We start from the raw sequence: 16,670 nt of genomic DNA, 5'->3' as shown, positions 1-16,670 counted from the left end.
ACCGGTCATGCATACAAGCGGTCTCGACAAGAGGGACGTCGCAGAGCCCCGCTATCTTTACGAGGACGGCATGGCGAGGTGCCCGCTACCTCGCCGCCACAGAGCAAGACGGTACAGACGCAGCGGTCAAGTCGGGCCAGCAGCCTCGCAGAGCGGTAACGTCTGCAAAGACCGAGCGCGGGGCTGCTAGGCCTACTGCCACCTCCTAGCGGGCGTCCGACATCTTCCAATTTACCCCGGGTACTTTGTGACAGCGGACATTGCCGCTAGGGCAAAGCCACAGGTAAAGTTCTGATAAGCGACCCGTACCATTCCTCGAGTGAGCCGACTTCTGCCGGGATTTGCGCGAAGTGGCTTCAAGCATGAAGTGCAGCTCAAAATGTGCTGCTGCTTATTTGGGAACTGCAGCTTCCATCAGCGTGCCAGGGCTGCCTGTTTGCTATCTTTGCATGTAAAGTGCCCGATCGAATCGGTGAAGGCAGAGGGCAGGCAGCGGGGGATTGCCGTGTAGGCTTTCTTGCTTGTCTTGTCTTGTCTTGTCAAAAATTCTCCAGGTCCGCCCGCTCGAGGTGCCAAGCCACGCTGTCACCCAGCCGGAAAAACGTCCGGCGCGGGAGGGAAGCTGACTTTGGGCTCTGAGTAGACGTCTGTCCGCTTCTTCTTGCTCCGAGATAAGGCGCAGAATGAAATCTTGATCGAGGAGATAATTCGGACTCGCCATGGGATTCTCCAAGAAGTACTTAAGGGTTGCCTACATTGCAGAGATGGTGCATCCTCGCATCAATCGTCCAGTCCTCACCCTAACCAGTCATGAAGTCAAAATCTGCCGAAGCTGCATTGCCCCAGGGTGACTCTACCAGTGTCACCTCATACCCTTCCCAAGCGAGGTCCATCGACCCCGCAGCCGAGGCTAGACTCCTTCGCAAGCTCGATTGGCACTTGCTACCATGGATCTGTATCGCCTACCTCATCAATTATCTGGACCGATCCAACCTTGGAAATGCCAAGACTTTGAACTCGAATGTCCATGGGGCATCACTCACCTCAAAGGTCGACCTGACAGGTCAGAGATACTCATTGGTGGTAGCTGCCTTCTTTGTGCCTTATGTCCTGCTTGAGTTCCCCAGTAACTTCTTTCTGAAGAAGTGAGTGTCCGTACGCCCCGCCTCATCGACTGGTCGCCGCCTCAGTATCGCCCCGCGGTCTGACCTCCTGCTGACTGTCGCGCTGTTTTGTCTTTTCCTTTCTTCTCTTGCCAGGTACACTCCTTCGAGATGGATCGCCAGAATCATGTTGGGTTGGGGTATCGTCACTGCTTGCCAGGCTGCCGTCACTACCTACTCTGGCTTGATCATTTGCCGAGTCTTCTTGGGTATTGCGGAAGCAGGTTTCTTCCCCGGCTGCATTTACTACCTCAGCTTCTGGTACCGACCGGAAGAGCGTGCACAGCGAATGGGTATCTTCACTTCCTTCGTGGCCGTCTCTGGAGCCTTCTCCGGACTTTTGGCTACTGGTATCAGCTTCCTCAACGGCAAAGGAAACTTGCATGGCTGGCAGTGGCTCTTCATTCTGGAGGCCATTCCTGCCGTTATCATGAGCGTTCTCATTTGGTTCTTCATGCCCGATTTCCCAGAGACGGCCAAGTTCCTCACTGAAGAGGAACGTACCCTGTTGCTCTCGCGAATGAGCGAGGAGAACCCTTCCGCTAAGGATGCCAATGTCGACTGGACCGCGCTCCGCAAGACTGTCCTGTCTAGTCAATTCTGGCTTTTCGCAATCGCTTACTTCTGCATGACCAACTCTCTCAACGCTTCTGGATACTTTCTGCCTACGCTCATCAGCGACATTGGCTTTTCTGGCTGGCGTGGTCAAGGTGAGTAGCTGTAGCAGTCTACTTTATGATAGAATTTGGCGATCGCTGAGTCTGACGTTCATCCTTCTCACTGTCCTCTCTGCAGCTATGACCGTTCCTCCCAACGTCTTCGCATGCATCATCATCATCGGCAACTCCGTCTGGAGTGACAAGCGCAAGGAACGAATCCTGCATACCCTCGGAGGCTTGGTGATCATCGGTCTGGGATACATTCTGCTCGCCGCTACAAAGACGAACGCACCCCGACTGGTGGGATGCTTCCTCATTGTCTGCACAAACGCTGCAGTCATGCCTTTCCTGGCCTTCCGAATGTCGACCGTCAGTGGACACACTGCCACCGCCATTGCCTCGGGAGGAACAATTGCCTTTGCCAACATTGGTGGTATCACAGCTCCCTTCCTCTTTGCCGACACCAGTAACTACTACAGGCAGGGCAATTACACCGTCTTTGCCATGCAAATCTTGGCCGCATTCATCGTCCTTTACCTCTGGTACCGATATGGATCCTCGGCAGTATACGCTTCGGACCTGCGATCGGAAGATGTGGAGAGCATGCCTCGGCTGCCACAGGGTGCTGAGTTTAGCGAGCACCAGGCTGCCGCTGGTAAGGAAGGTGAAGAGGACAAGAGGCAGGGAAAGTAGTGGGAGCGCGTCAAAAAGTCACCGTACTGTACCCAGAGTCTCGACTACAATTTACGTCACATCGTTTAGTAGAAAAAGAGTCGCATTGATTTGAACGTGACAAGATTCTTACGAACCTAGCGACCTACTAACGGTGACAAAGGGAATGGAGCTTGATACATGAAATCGGCTGATCTCTGCAAGACGAGATGTTTACCTTGCGAACCTGATTCGCTGCTGCTAAGTTCTGAGTGGATACAAAACCCCGAAGTATGACCCCTTTGCAGCACCTGTCGAGGCTCAAACCTAAGCGTTGTTGGGAAAAGCAATCCCGGGAAGACGGGTAATGTCCCTGAGTTCAGTACGCCGGGGTCAGCAAGAAAGGAAGGGTGACGTAGAGGTCAAAGGAGTAGAGCAAGATCTGAGGAAAGACCTGCCACCATGAAAGGTCTCTTGCGATGAGGCGGTACGCAACGCCTGAAATCCAAGCGCTTTGATATAGAACAGTCCAGCAGGTGGCGAATGCTCTGATGCAAACGGCAGGCGAGTGAAAGTGGTCAGCTGGGGAGCACTCATGATTGCCACTTGTCAGAACTCACCTTGCCCTAGCGTAGGTATTCGTCTTCTTGCCGGATTTTGCCCCCGCACCTGACGAGACCCATTCATGCGTCTTGCCGAGGATGCGATCCTTGATACCGAATAAGTAGGCGTAGGCTTGAAGTACACGAATCTGCTCGGTGGCGACCGAGTGCGCACCCACTGACCAGATGCGGTAGACGAGGAGAGCGTAGATGAGGGAAGGGGCCGCAAAAGCAAGGTTATAGTACCTGACGACCTCTGGTCGGCACCAAACGAGGAGTAATCCAGGTAGTGGAATCGTAAAGCACGAGATTGAGGTTGTCCAATAGTAAAGCATTCCACTAAAGAAAGACACCTTTGTCATGAAGCCCAGGCGAGCCTTGTGGAATTCTCCGTTCAACAGCAAAGAAGTTGAGCCTTGCGACCATCGAATCTGCTGCGAGAATGCGGCTCTAGGGGTATCAGGACTGATGCCCGCGGCAAGGCAGATTGGAATGTAGCGGAGAGTCCAGCCTCGAGTAATTGCAAAGAATCCAGTGTGAACATCCTCGGAGGCGCCGACAAGAGCAGTGCCACCGACTTCAACGAGGGCCTGTCGACGATACAGAGCATTGGACCCGACGCAAATGGAAGCATTCCATCGGTCCCTGTTGACTTGTGCCCAACGATAAAAGAGCTCTTGGACTTCGCTGCAGCCTCGTTCGATCCAAGTATTCTCCTTTGTCGTCTTGAAGAATTGCGGTGTCTGTATGATGGCAATCTTGGGATCGTGTTGCATGCGAGGCATCAATTCGTTCAAGAAGTCGTGTCGAGGACAAAAGTCTGCGTCGAAGATGACGAAGAAGTCTGCCGAAGTCCTGGCAAAGGCATACCTCAGGTTGCCAGCTTTGCGGAAGTATGGCCTGTCGTCACGTCGGATGTAGTTGAAGCCGAACTCTTCGGCCATGGCCTTGACTTCGTCCATGGCGCCGTCATCGAGGACGTGAACGGTCAAGGTGCCATGGGCCCATTGTACTTTCCTGACGTGCTTCCAAGTATTGCGGAGAACGATGAGAGGTTCTTTGCAGACTGGGAGGTAGATGTCAACCGAAGTATGGTTGCCTGTGACGGGATACTGTTGCAGCAGCTCGTTATGTTTCTTGAGGTCGAAGTCCTTTGCACATGCGCCAAGTCCGTAAGACAAGAAGATATGGACTTGTAGGACGAATACGACAGGTGCATACCAGATGAAGTAGTTGGCACAGAGTGCGAAGAGCCATAGACCAGCACTGGAGGACAAGAAGGCAAAGAGGCCCAAGGCAAGGAAGAAGGGCCTACGAGTTTGTATGTAGCCATACTTGTCCTTGTCGCTAGGAGCCTGTGGAAGGACAACTTCCGGGTCTTTCTTGGTGAGGATATAATGACCATCGATCCATTGGCGGATACGCGAAGATAGAGTAAGGGATTGCTTGACGGTGGATCCTGCTGTGCCCCTTTCGAGGTCTAGCAGTGCTCCCTTTTCTGCAGAGCTCCTAAAGGAGTCCAGGCTGCTGATCGAGGACGAAGCGCTCCCTCTGCCATCCTTGACGTGAGCCATTGGCGGCTTGGCTACGCTCGATGGGTCCTCGCACATTTCCTTGACTGTGATCTCATCTTTGGCCAGACAGTGAAGGATGGGAGACATGCTGTCGCTCTGGCCTGACAGAGAAGTGTCCAGTGAAGTATGTCGAAGCTGGGAGACGAAACCTAGCGGGGACGAGCCTGACTCGCTCAGATCGCCGAGCTTCTCGTCCTCGATGACTTCTGAGAATTTGCTTGTCATATTTGGCTTACAGCTATGGAGTTTTCAAGATAGGAAGGGACAGGAGATGGCTGAAACGTGAAGGGGGCTGATGGAAGAAGCGACTGCTATGGAGTTTTCAAGATAGGAAGGGACAGGAGATGGCTGAAACGTGAAGGGGGCTGATGGAAGAAGCGACTGCTATGAGGACACCTTCTGAGCCCACACAACGCGCCAGAGAAAGTCACTATATAGCCAAAGTCAGCCCACAGGCCAAGCTTGGCTTTCATTCAGTGAGCATGGAGAAGTTGCCGTGGCCTTATCGCCTCGAGACGGTCCCGTTCTAGACGACTCGCCGTTTAGCCAGACATCTGCTGCAAAGATAGCAGTCGAGAGTCTGGACCCTAGGTCGTGAGGCCATGACTTTGTTGTGGTAGACCTTTACTCCCGCTTCAGTACGAGTAGAGTAAGAATGGTTGCTACCTCGACCTTTAGTCCACGGCCTCACTGCTAGCATTGTTCCCATAGCCCCTTGGCCCCCCGCTTCCCCCTTCAGCGGAATCGTGTAGTCGACGATCACCTGCATTGAGGTACCGCCGGCCTCAGAGATTGATCTCCGCCGCGGGAGCGTCCTCGTTCGCGTTGATTAGATTGTGGCTGGGTGCGCCAGGCACATAGGCAGTGTACATTCGCCGTCCTCTAGATTTCAACGTGCGCCTTTTCACGCGAACAATTGCCTCACTATCTCTACCTCGGACAGGTACCAAAACGTTTGTTTGTGATCGAGGTCTCAGTCTGCTGTCACCTGCCTGGGCCACAAGCCCCTTTGGGGTCCTGTGAAGGTCACTATATCTGGGCTCCCCGCAAAGCTATCGTTCCCACGGTCCAAGAGCCCGGGGAGGCGTCAGGGAAGCAGGAGGTGTTCGAAATAGAGTCCTCGGCCAGATGGAGTGGGATCTGGCAAGATGGACCTGGGCCAGATAGGGCGGGCGTGTACAGCGCCGTCCTCGCAGCTGGCAGGCGCCATCTCATTTTGCGTACGCGCAACATCAGCAAGTCCACGCGCACGCGCACACGCGCCACAGTCCTCTACGGACAGGAGCAGCGGAGGCTAGCCCACGTTGCAGCACTCGGCAGTGACGCTGTAGGCTCGCATCGATAGCCAGCCGGGGAGGGAAAGTAGCACGAAGAAGAAAAAGCAGCACGAACAGCGCATGTGGCGTCGAAGTCGCCAGCGACGCGGCGGGAACGGTTGCCGAATGTAGACATTTCGCCCTTCGACCCTTGTGCATCAGAGTTGCTTGTCGGTATCCGGCCGAGAGAGAGAGGGCAGTAAGGGGATGGAGTCGGGCCTCGTATTGTGCCAGAAGAAGAGAGCCAGGCAGTGTGAGCATGCGATTCCGGTAGCGGCAGGATTCGCGCTCGGGAAGACGCTCTGTACTGTAGCTTAGTATCCGCCAAAGGCCGAGGACAGCAGCTCCTGGCAGCATACACGATACGCACAAGCCAGCGAGTAGCCTTCACGCCTTTCCCGTCTGGCAAAGCTTTACAATTGAGCGGTAGCGACTGGGCCAGACGGGCCCTTCTGAAGCCATGCCCTTGCATATTGTGTGAGCAAAGTATGGAAGAGATTTCGTGCTGCTGCCCTACTGCGCAGTCAGACTCGTCGTAACGTCGCCTTCACGGTCCCTACCTTGCAGAGAGGAGCCGCGCTTGAAATTTGGATAGAGCAAGGGGGTCCCTCCTTTGTTGTCCTATCAAGAGCAGAGCAGCCTAGATGTTCGTACTACGACTTCTGAAACCTAGGCTAGGCTTCTGGTGATTTACTCTTTGAGATCTAGACTCCCAAGGCAAAGATTGCCAAAGTAACGTAACAGCTTTACGATCGGCGGGGTTGACTAAGATTGTAAGTTACCGTGTGGCCACGAGAAGTGTGATAGCGACTTCGAGAGGCTGATCGCCATCGATCTTGATTGTGCAACGGAGTGAGTGTGATTCCTCTCACGAATCGGATTCCGTGATGCCTTCGATGGGCTAGTCGGCGATCTCCATCGCAATATGAACATAAGGCATGTGGATCTGTACTGCGCTATCACCGACGCATCTACCATCTGCAACATCCTCTTCCCACTCTATACCACGTCCCCTTCACAATGTCACCTCATGTCTCTTACTTCGACACTGATGCAGAGATCCGCTCAGTGAAGAACATTTGCTGTAGTGAGTGAGAATGTGTCTTACCTGCGCTGCCGGATGTGCTTTTGACCTTCCATCTCGTTCACACAGTCGGTGCTGGGTACGTTGGTGGTCCAACATGCGCCGTCTTGGCTTGGAAATGTCCAGACATCAAGGTCACCATTACAGACATCGCCGAAGACCGTATTCGAGCCTGGAACAGCGACGAGCTGCCTATCTTCGAACCTGGACTCGATGATATCGTCAAAGAGGCGCGTGGACGCAACCTTTTCTTCACCACTGACGTGGATGGCTCAATCGAAGCGGCGGATCTCATCTTCGTCTCGGTCAACACTCCTACCAAAGTCGCAGGCATTGGAGCCGGTCTAGCGGCAGACCTCTGCTATATCGAAGCAGCGACTCGACGCATCGCCACTGTCAGCAAGAGAGGTGCCATCATCGTAGAGAAGTCTACTGTACCATGTCGAACGGCTGAAAGCATGAATCAGATCCTGTCCGCCCTCAGTCCTTCGAACGCTACCTTCGAGATCCTCTCCAATCCCGAGTTCCTCGCCGAAGGCACTGCTGTCGAAGACCTCTTGGACCCGGCAAGGGTGCTCATCGGGTCGATGCCTACTACCCGCGGGCGACTTGCTCAGCAACGCCTTGCTGAAGTCTATAGCCGATGGGTCCGACCCGAAGCCATTGTCACCATGGGCTTGTGGTCAAGTGAACTCAGCAAGCTCGCAGCCAATGCCCTCTTGGCCCAACGAGTCTCTTCCATCAACGCAATCGCTGCGATTTGCGAACGTACAGAGGCCAATGTCCATGAAGTCTCATCTGCGTGTCGACTCGATCTCAGGATCGGATCCAAGTTTCTTGAGGCTGGCATCGGCTTTGGTGGCAGCTGCTTTCAGAAGGACTTACAGAACTTGGTATATCTCTCATTGAGTCTTGGACTGCCTGAAGTCGCCGAATATTGGAAACAGGTCTTAGTCATGAATGCCTGGACTAAACAACGCTTTGCCAGAAACATCGTCCAGAAGATGTTCTCTACCATCACCGCCAAGCACATTGCCATCCTCGGCTTTGCATTCAAGGCAGACACCGGTGACACCCGTGAAGCCCCTGCCATTGACGTCTGTAGAGACTTGCTGGAGGATGGGGCACTCCTTCACATCTACGATCCCAAAGTCTCCTCGTCTGCCATCAACAGGGCTCTCGGTCCCGCCAAGGGCTCTAACGTTTCTTTCCAGTCTGAACAACGTGCCTACACAGTTGAAGCATCAATGCAGCAGGCTTGCGTCGGTGCATCGGCACTGGTGTTCCTTACGAAGTGGGCAGAATTTGAGTCTCATGCTGTGGACTGGAAGGCAATCTACGCGAGCATGTCCAAGCCTGCTTGGATTTTCGACGGTCGCAACATTGTCAAAGATCCCACCGCTTTGAAGAAACTGGGCTTTATCGTTTATCAGTCCGGCGTTGGATATTAGACCCCACCACGAGAGCAATGACTTTGCAAATGCTCGAGATTCGTGCCCCCTCTTGATGTCCCTGCAACTAGAATCTTCTTGTCTCTGTCCTTCGTACTGCTATCGGAATCCAGGTTGTCTGTTGATGTGAGCTTATCGATGGAACTTTTGTTGACTATGTGCGTCGCTGCTCCAGTCGAAGAGGGGTAGCCTTCCGTTCCGACTTGCCTGAGCCCGCCTTCCGTTCCGCCTGCGTGTCCGTGAGTGAAAGAAAAGGGGGTGATCTGAGCGCGACAAATTGGCTGCCGCCATGTTGATGCTGCCGGAAAGGGCGAGGTTGAGTCTTGGCGAGCGATACCATCCACACCATTATCTCTCACTTGAGCCTGATGTCAGCACCTCCGCAGTCGAGGTCTCCGGACAGCACATCGGCTTCAAGTCGCACTGCTACAGCTGCGGTTGTAGGGCCGGGCTCCTCTCCGGGGGCTTCTGCACCTGCTGCTTTGACCTCCTCGTCAGGTCAAATACAGGGGCCTGCCGCCGCGTCCTCATCGGAGGCGCATACATCCACCTCGCAAAGCACTAGTCTACCCACAAGCTCAGCTCTGCGTCGATCTCTGATGTCTGGCAGCCCTGCTTCTAGCTCCATCTACATGTCTGGCATACCCTCAGCGCCCTCCCCTGCTACTGCGTCTTTTTCCTTGGGGCAGAGGCTGTCGGGGACCTCGACGCCCACGGCCACCAGGGGTGCATCCCCACTGACAAATGCAGCCTCGAATGGCAGTCGAGGTGGGGTGAGACCAAGACCTCCAAATCCTCCGGTCCCCTCGAGTAGCGATGCGGCCGACGAAGCTCGGATGGATAGAAATCCGGCCTCTGGGAGGAATGCCATATCCAACAATGGTGTGAGCATCGCCCCGAGGAATGCATTCAGTCCCACTTCTACATCTTCTGCTGCTTCGGCTCCTCAGAATGGGTCTTACGACGGCACGACAACATCCGCATCCAGCTTCGCATCCAGTGCAGGCTTCTGGCGCACACCGCCAACATCTCCCCAACCTTGCAGGCTACCGCATTGTACTCACCACGGTACAACAGGGCACTTTCATCAGCGCCCTGCCGGCCCTTCGCATGGTACTCCTCGGCAGCACTCCTCACTGTATACGTCGGGGCCTCAGATGGGGAATCGGAGTGGTGGTAGCCCTTTCCAGGAGAATGCCCTAATCTCCTTCTCCTGGGCGATTACCGATCTTCGCCTACTCCGAGACGAGGTGGAGAGTACCCCACTCGCTGGAGACGAGGGCAGATCAGTCAGTGCTGGCGCTGGCAAGAGCGAGGTGTGGGCAAGTCACCCTACTTTTGGCGATGGAAAATGGAAAGTGGAGCTGATCCGAACGGCGCGCTTCGAGAAGGTCGAAGACAGTCGGACAAATGGCAAGGCAAGGGCGATCGAGGGCGACCACTTCGAAACAGAGGGAGTGCACGTCAACGTGCTGTCTCTCTTCTTGACCTCGATGGTGGTGGATTATGGGTCCCCAATTGCAGCCATTCCGACCAACCTTCTCTTTGGGATCCGCCCATGGGGGAGCAGGCGACACGGGCAGCTGGGTGCCGGCCAAGCTCAGGACTTCCTCTGGACTCACTCCACCACATTCACCTTCAAGTACGATAGCGAGTTTTATCACTGCTCGGATCTTCCCTCGATCTCCACTCTCCTGGCCAATGACACCATTGCCAAGAATGACGCAATTGAACTGGTGGTACAGGTTGGGACAGGGCCGCACGTCTCTCAGCAAGAATTCAATCAGGGCAGCAGCGAGGCGAGTGAGGCTTTGCCCTTCCATATGCCTGAAGGGCGATTCCTGCCCAATTCGATTCTGGATGGTTTGACTAGTCTGGTGGACTGTCCCTTCACAGGCGACCTGGCCTTGGTGGTTCCTGAGAGGGGTGTGGTCCTAACGCCTTGCTCAGACTCCGCCGACAGTCAGACGCACTGTGAGCTTGAAGTTTTGCCATGGCCAGTAGGGACTTCAATGCCGTTCAGTGCAGATGATCAGTCGAGAGTCCAGGTGGTGGTGAGAGATCGCGTCATATGGGCTCATAGTGCCTTTCTCAGCACCAGAAGCACATATTTCAAGACGATGTTGGCCTCTGGATTCGCGGAGGGAAGGGACGAAAGAGGTGGTCGATTTGCCCGGGCAGTCAGAATCGACGATGTCGGTAAGTGATACAAGGTCTTTCTCCGTGCAAGACACATGATCAAGCGCTGATCTGTGGCACTCGCTCCGGTCTTTTAGATTACACGACTGCTCTGTGTTTGATCCGCTACCTATACACCGGCAAAATTGACTTCCTTAGAGAGGAAGATGTACGAAGCGTAGCTCTCGACGAAGATTGGCTAGGCTCACATCAGAGAGCTGCCCAAGAGCTCACAAATAGTGAACGCCTGCATCATGCATCATCACATCTCCGCCGCCTCCCGATCTGGGCATGGACTAGCCTCGACGAGCTCCAGGTAGAGGAAGGCAGGTGTGGTGCCGACTGCTCCTTAGCGGGACACATCTGCTCTCACGCTCCTCGCTTAGCTGGGGGAGAGCAGCGACGGTCCGTTAGCACATCATCCTCTCACTACCAACAGGTTCAGAGTCAACCCTCGCCTACTCAACCTGGCAGGGCTCATCAGACGCCTCCTGCTTCACCTCCTTCGATGCGCTCGGAGGCCTCGAACTCTCGTAGATTACCCTCGCTACCGTTCACGCACGAGTCGCCGAAGGCGAATCACGCCAGCCTGTTAGGTTCCATTCTGTCGGAAGATCCTCATTCTCATCCAGCGCCCACGTCGCAGCTCAGCTCATCGCCATTGGCGACCTACAAGCTCTGCCATCGCTATGGTCAGATCGACTTGTGCTCCCTCTCTAAGAGCGAGCTATTGTCAAATCTGACGCAAGACTCTGCCTTCGCAACGTTGCTGGCAACGTACTATTATGCGGATCTTCAAGTCGAGGTGGAGAAATTTGTTCTGGAGAATGCACAAGGTGTGCTGGGAAGCAAGGAGTTTAAGAGGTGCTGTGATGAAGTTAGCGCGGGAGAGGTCAGTATCGATAGCGACACCATGCAGTACATTGACGTTGACGAGGCCGAGCGCAGGAGCTGACGATGACGTTCACTCCTCTTTCGTTCTCACCGACAGTGGGGCATTGACGCCGGCCGCACTCTCCGATCTCTCATGCGCTCGATGATGGCCTCGTCCTCTGCCTCTGCTGCAACGTCAACACCAACACTGAGGGGGCAGGGTAGAAGCTGAGGCACTATCGCGTAGACAGCTTCCGATCGATCCAGACCATCGTTGTGTAGAACACCCCCCATCGCTACCGGACTCTCTTCCTCAATCCACAACAGGCCTCATTCTTGAGTCTTGACCCATTACATTGCATGCAATAATTCCTACCTGATTATCTCCTCGCCATTACTTCGATCTGATCAGCTCTAGGAATTCCTGTCTGGTCTTTTGCCGATCCCTGAATACGCCCAGCATACAACTTGTGACCGTCGAGGCCCCCACTTTCTGGACTCCCCTCATGACCATGCACATGTGCTCACACTCCATCACGACTGCTACCCCCTGAGGTCGAATGGCCTCATCGAGAGCCAGAGCGACCTGTTTGGTCAGCCTCTCCTGCACCTGCAGTCGGCGCGCAAAAGTCTCGGCTATCCTTGCTAGCTTTGAGAGACCAATGACAAGACGATTGGGGATGTAACCGATGTGGATCTTGCCTGTGAAGGGGACCAGGTGGTGCTCGCAGAGAGAGGCAATTGGAATGTCGCGGACGATGACCATTTCATCGTGCTCTTCGTCGAAGATGGCATTGGCAATGACGTCTGGGAGAATAGGCGAAGGGAAAGCAGACCAGTATGCCATCCAGTCACCATACGAGTGCATAGTACGCGTACCCGTCTGTACTCACCACTCAACCTCTCCTCGTAGCCCCTCGTCATCCATAGGAGGGCTTTAGCATACCGTTCTGGTGTCATCACCAATCCATCCCTCTCTGGGTCCTCTCCCAGACATTCCAGCACAGTCTTGACAGCTCCGGCCAATCTAGCCTGATTCGCTGCTGCCTGTTCAGCAGAATAGTTGAGCCGGTCCAGAGTCTTCTTTGCAGGCCATCCTAGCCCGTCTTTGTCCATCACGGGAGTCATAGTCCCACTTGGTGGACCATTGGTGCCGGGGACGCTTCCACCAAAAGAAGCGCCCATGAAGGTTCGCTCGCCTGTAGGTGTGCCCAGGCCTCCACCGCGGATCTTGGCAAAGTCCAGTGCTGCTTGCCGGGAGAGCGCGGCACGAGATCCATTGGCGACGAGAGAACTGTGAGTCGAGGAGGAGCGACGAGCATGGTTGGGCGGTAGTGCCGCCGTAGAAGAGGCAGACGCAGACGCGGATGCGGACATGGACGAGGGGCCGGAGGCTTTCGAACTAGCTCCTCGAGGAGGTAGGGAGGAAGTGGAAGCATGCATCCCATTGAATTGCTCCGAGTCGTCGGCTTCTGTGTCTGAAGGGGGGCTGATCGCTCCATTGCCAAGCGAAGTGGAGCCAAGCCGATTCGAGATATTTGCTTCGATGTCGATGTGATCGGGGCCGGCAGCACGATTGCGGGAGGTCATTGCAGAGGTGGAAGAAGGAAAGGCTAGGGTTGATGGCTGTTGGGAAGCATTGACATCGGCCCCACTCGACGATGGGCCGCCCTTGCTGGGGCTCGACGAGAGGAGCTGAGGTGGGCTGGACGAGCTTGCAGCAGCCGAGCGCAGATCTTCAGCCTTCATCCCTGCTCGGTCGAGGGCAGTAGCAAAGATGGAGTTGAAGTATTCCGAGCCAGTGGCAAAGGACGAAGCCTCTGCATCGGCATCCATGGTGAGGATGCGGGCGGGAGAGGTAGCGGTAACGGTGGGCGATTGAGCGATAGGAGCAAGGGCAGATAGGACGGTCAGGCAGACGGGAGTATAGCAACCCGTGCAGCCTGCGAAGATCACCCAGGCGGAGTCACGGGCACGGTCAAATTTTGGTCCCGCGTCTGTGTCGTCCCAAGACGTACAGAGTAGATATACGTTTGTTGCCTTCTCACTCTCCATCAATCTTTGAACCCCACTTAGCTCAGATGGAAGAGCGTGGGTTTGTAATTGGCTGATCAAACTCTGCTTGTCGAAAGACATGTGCACCCGAGGCCCTCGGTTCGATTCCGAGAGTGGGGACTTCTCTTTTTGCGTTAATTGGGTGTCCACGCAGAGGAGCGACATATCATAATTCTCTCTCTTGGCTCGGCGCGACAACCGTGTGAGAAGACATTTTCTGATGCACATTTGCGACTGCGAATACGATGCATGCAAGGAAGAGAAACGGAGTACAGGGGAGGTGGAGAGGTAGAGCTACGTTGGTACCGGACCATCTGCAGAATAATGATATGAAAACAGCAGCATCGAAGCAACACAAACGACGCTCTAATCTAGTCTAGGCTAGTGACCGCCAGCAGCCGGCGCTGCCACTCCATCCTCCCCCATTCTAGCCTGCACCTTTCTCACTTCATCATTCCACTTTGTCCTGCTGACCAGCCAACAGCCTCCGGCAGCAGAAATGGCGAGGGCAGCGGTAAGTCCTACCCACATTCCCTTGAGGCCCATTCCATCTCCATGGTATCGGAATGTAAGCCATGCGCCAATTGGGAGTGCTACTACGTAGTAGGCAAACATGTTCATGTAGGCTCCTAGATGTTGTCTACCTGTTCCACGTAGGATTCCACCAGCAACTCCAGCAAATGCGTCTGCTAGCTGGAAGAGGGCTAGGAGGGGTAGGGTACCGGTGAGGAGGGCAATCACTTCTGGGTCTTCTGAGAAGAGACCGGCAATCTCACTCTTGAAGAGGAGTACGAGGGAAGAGTTTAGCACTCCTGAGCCCAAAGATAGGAGAAGCGAGGCATTCGACGATGCTTGCGCTTCGTAGGGTTTGAGAGCTCCGAGGAGATTGCCGATGCGCACGGCGGCTGCGACGGAGATGGCGAATGGCTGCTGATAGAAGATGGAGGAGCAGACGAGGAGCACAGATTGTGCTGCGAGGGGTGTAGTGCCGAGCATCGAGGTGATGAGGGAGCTGATTTCCCATGCCCACCACTCTGATGAGATGGCGAGGAAGCCATAAAAGCCGAGGGAAAGGCAGGGAGCCATGTTCGTCTTTTTGAGCGCCGAGGTTAGCGAAAAGCCTCCCCAAGCCGTGCGTGGGGTGAGGTAGCATTGTCCAATGGCCAGAATGAACATGATCCAATTGGAGATGGCAGAGGCTAGAGGAGCGCCCACGAAGCCAAGACGCACCGAGTCTGGACCCCACACCAGTAGCCAATTGAGAAAGGCGTTCAACGGGGAGACCAGCAAGAGAACCATTGTCGATGCGCTCATCAAGCCTTGTGCTTGAAGGTAACGTCGGCAAACTTCAAAGCCGGCATACGCTGGCACACCGGGTAGCATGACCCTTAGGTAGAGACCACTGAGGCGAGCCACCTCTTGATCCTGGCCTAGGGCAAGAAGGACGCGCTCGGCATTAAGCCAGACTAGCGCAATGGGAAAGCACAGCGCAAAGACGATGATGGCCATGCTCTGTGTGTACACGCCCACTCGCTTTGGTTGCTGCGTGAATGCAGGCGGGAGTAGTGAGTCGAGGGCGGAGATGAACCCAGAGAGGAGAGAAAAGGCAGTAACGTTGGCCGTCATCGAGGAGAGGGAGGCAGCGGCGAGCTGTGTGGTGCCCAGATGGCCAATGGAAAAGACCGACACGACATTCAAGGAGAGCTCGAGCAAGTGAGTTCCCCATACTGGCAGAGAATACTTGGTCAAGATCCAGAGCTCACGACGCTGTACGTTATCTGTTGGCGCCTCGTGCTCAATCTCGTCGATGACGGCGAGCGGGGGAGGTAGCGGTTGCGCAAGATTGCCCATGTTGGCCCATGCGCTGCCAGACGGTAGGAGACCACTGGCATGCGGATTGGAGATGTGATGATGAGGCGGAGCAGCGGCGGACGCGTGGTCGCCATTGGCACTGACGGAGGCATAGCTGTTCCCACTTGGTGTTCGCTGCCTGAGGAGCGAAGTGGTCTCGGTGGGCCGTGTGATGGGAGGGCGTGTGAGCCAGCCATCTTGGCCGCCTGCAAAGCGGTTGGGCATGGGTGTTGGGTCGTTGTCTTCCCAGGCTTCTAGATCGCCTGCCTCGGCGGCTTCGCTTTCATTGCGGAGATCAGCAGAGGGAGGGGGTTGGAGTGGCTCCCCACCCAGAAGGAAGGATGCGGAGAGGAGACTGCCAGCGATGCCTCCATGCTCATGGTGACCCGCAGAATCGTGGTGGCCGCTGGCGCTGGTATTGCTTGCTCTTCGACTACCATGACCCCTGACGCCGATAAAGGAAGAGCTCTTCCCTCTGGCGCCAGACTTGGAACGGGTCTTACTAGATGCCCGAGGTGTGGTGGCGGCTGCGTCGGAAGCGTGTGAGATGCTGAGCTGAGACATGTTGTCATCCCCCCCATGGCTAGAGCTTAGTGCAGATTCGCCCGCTTCGTCATTGTCGCTCTCGTCGGCAGTGGGTGCAAGGGAGGACTGGTCGTCTGCGCGCCGGTAATGTGTCCTAGCGGCGCTTTCTTCGTCTCCTTCTTCGTAGTCTTCCTCGTCAATTGTGCTCGAGGGGGTGTAGGAAGTGGACTGGACCAGACCGTAATCTCGTGGAAGGGCAGGGGCTGCAAAGAGAAGGGAGGAATAGGCATCCTGAGTCAGTAGGTGGCACGATGTATGTGCGCTTCTGGCTGAGATGCTCACATGAGCCGAATCGATTAGGAAAGGACATTGCGTGTGAGGATGATGCAGTGGTGGGGTGGTGGTGGGTGGAAGGATGGGAGCGAGGGAGCGTGGGATAGGTTGCGCTTTTGTACTGCTGCTGCTGCTGCTGCTGCTGCTGTTTGATCTGCTGCGCTTGACTCCACCCTCTAGATCTACTTGTACTCTACTCTAGGATGGCTATGATGGTATGTCGATGAAATGAGGAAGGTGAATGCAATGTTTCGGTGCGTATGTGTGTGTCTGCGTGTGTGTCTGTCCTTCCCCGCTGCGTTTGTTCCTGTTGCTATCTCACCTGGCTCCCGCGTCTCTCCCCCTGCGTCCTGCT

At 55.1% G+C, this 16,670-nt stretch overlaps 7 protein-coding genes and 1 non-coding gene across 8 annotated transcripts; 4 read left to right on the top strand and 4 right to left on the bottom strand.

Annotated features, from left to right (window-relative positions):
- Positions 1 to 727: 727 nt before the first annotated feature.
- BCV69DRAFT_64351 (major facilitator superfamily transporter) lies at positions 728 to 2,802 on the top strand. The gene is made up of 3 exons (XM_025495424.1): positions 728 to 1,145; positions 1,260 to 1,873; positions 1,959 to 2,802. The coding sequence occupies exons 1-3, from the start codon at positions 811 to 813 to the stop codon at positions 2,513 to 2,515; spliced, it is 1,506 nt and encodes a 501-aa protein (XP_025346003.1). The 5' UTR covers positions 728 to 810; the 3' UTR covers positions 2,516 to 2,802.
- Positions 2,658 to 4,649, bottom strand: BCV69DRAFT_273360 (nucleotide-diphospho-sugar transferase; the record flags this gene model as incomplete). The annotated part of the gene is made up of 2 exons (XM_025491004.1): positions 2,658 to 3,021; positions 3,094 to 4,649. The coding sequence occupies 2 exons, from the start codon at positions 4,647 to 4,649 to the stop codon at positions 2,853 to 2,855; spliced, it is 1,725 nt and encodes a 574-aa protein (XP_025346002.1). The 3' UTR covers positions 2,658 to 2,852.
- Positions 4,650 to 5,531: 882 nt separating this feature from the next.
- On the bottom strand, positions 5,532 to 6,451 carry BCV69DRAFT_284814 (hypothetical protein). Its single transcript, XM_025493180.1, has one exon. It carries the CDS (start codon positions 6,435 to 6,437, stop codon positions 5,922 to 5,924), a length of 516 nt encoding a protein of 171 aa, XP_025346001.1. The 5' UTR covers positions 6,438 to 6,451; the 3' UTR covers positions 5,532 to 5,921.
- A 534-nt stretch (positions 6,452 to 6,985) lies between these two features.
- On the top strand, positions 6,986 to 8,500 carry BCV69DRAFT_314399 (nucleotide sugar dehydrogenase; the record flags this gene model as incomplete). Its single annotated transcript, XM_025495112.1, has 2 exons — positions 6,986 to 7,052; positions 7,119 to 8,500. The coding sequence occupies 2 exons, from the start codon at positions 6,986 to 6,988 to the stop codon at positions 8,498 to 8,500; spliced, it is 1,449 nt and encodes a 482-aa protein (XP_025346000.1).
- A 368-nt stretch (positions 8,501 to 8,868) lies between these two features.
- Positions 8,869 to 11,783, top strand: BCV69DRAFT_300991 (hypothetical protein; the record flags this gene model as incomplete). Its single annotated transcript, XM_025494513.1, has 3 exons — positions 8,869 to 10,699; positions 10,777 to 11,570; positions 11,670 to 11,783. The coding sequence occupies 3 exons, from the start codon at positions 8,869 to 8,871 to the stop codon at positions 11,781 to 11,783; spliced, it is 2,739 nt and encodes a 912-aa protein (XP_025345999.1).
- Positions 11,784 to 11,945: 162 nt separating this feature from the next.
- Positions 11,946 to 12,679, bottom strand: BCV69DRAFT_273355 (GTP cyclohydrolase I; the record flags this gene model as incomplete). The annotated part of the gene is made up of 2 exons (XM_025491003.1): positions 11,946 to 12,358; positions 12,445 to 12,679. 2 exons carry the CDS (start codon positions 12,677 to 12,679, stop codon positions 11,946 to 11,948), a joined length of 648 nt encoding a protein of 215 aa, XP_025345998.1.
- A 938-nt stretch (positions 12,680 to 13,617) lies between these two features.
- On the top strand, positions 13,618 to 13,726 carry BCV69DRAFT_t39. Its single transcript has one exon. It is a non-coding gene; the product is annotated as a tRNA-Tyr (tRNA).
- Positions 13,727 to 13,805: 79 nt separating this feature from the next.
- BCV69DRAFT_262906 (MATE efflux family protein) lies at positions 13,806 to 16,584 on the bottom strand. Its single transcript, XM_025490727.1, has 2 exons — positions 16,325 to 16,584; positions 13,806 to 16,245 (listed from the first exon to the last, which is right to left on the bottom strand). Exons 1-2 carry the CDS (start codon positions 16,350 to 16,352, stop codon positions 13,988 to 13,990), a joined length of 2,286 nt encoding a protein of 761 aa, XP_025345997.1. The 5' UTR covers positions 16,353 to 16,584; the 3' UTR covers positions 13,806 to 13,987.
- Between the last annotated feature and the right edge of the window lie 86 nt (positions 16,585 to 16,670).

Source organism: Pseudomicrostroma glucosiphilum (assembly GCF_003144135.1).
Source record: "Pseudomicrostroma glucosiphilum strain MCA 4718 unplaced genomic scaffold BCV69scaffold_14, whole genome shotgun sequence".
Classification (NCBI taxonomy): domain Eukaryota; kingdom Fungi; phylum Basidiomycota; class Exobasidiomycetes; order Microstromatales; family Microstromataceae; genus Microstroma; species Microstroma glucosiphilum.
This window is presented reverse-complemented; position numbering and strand designations above follow the sequence as displayed.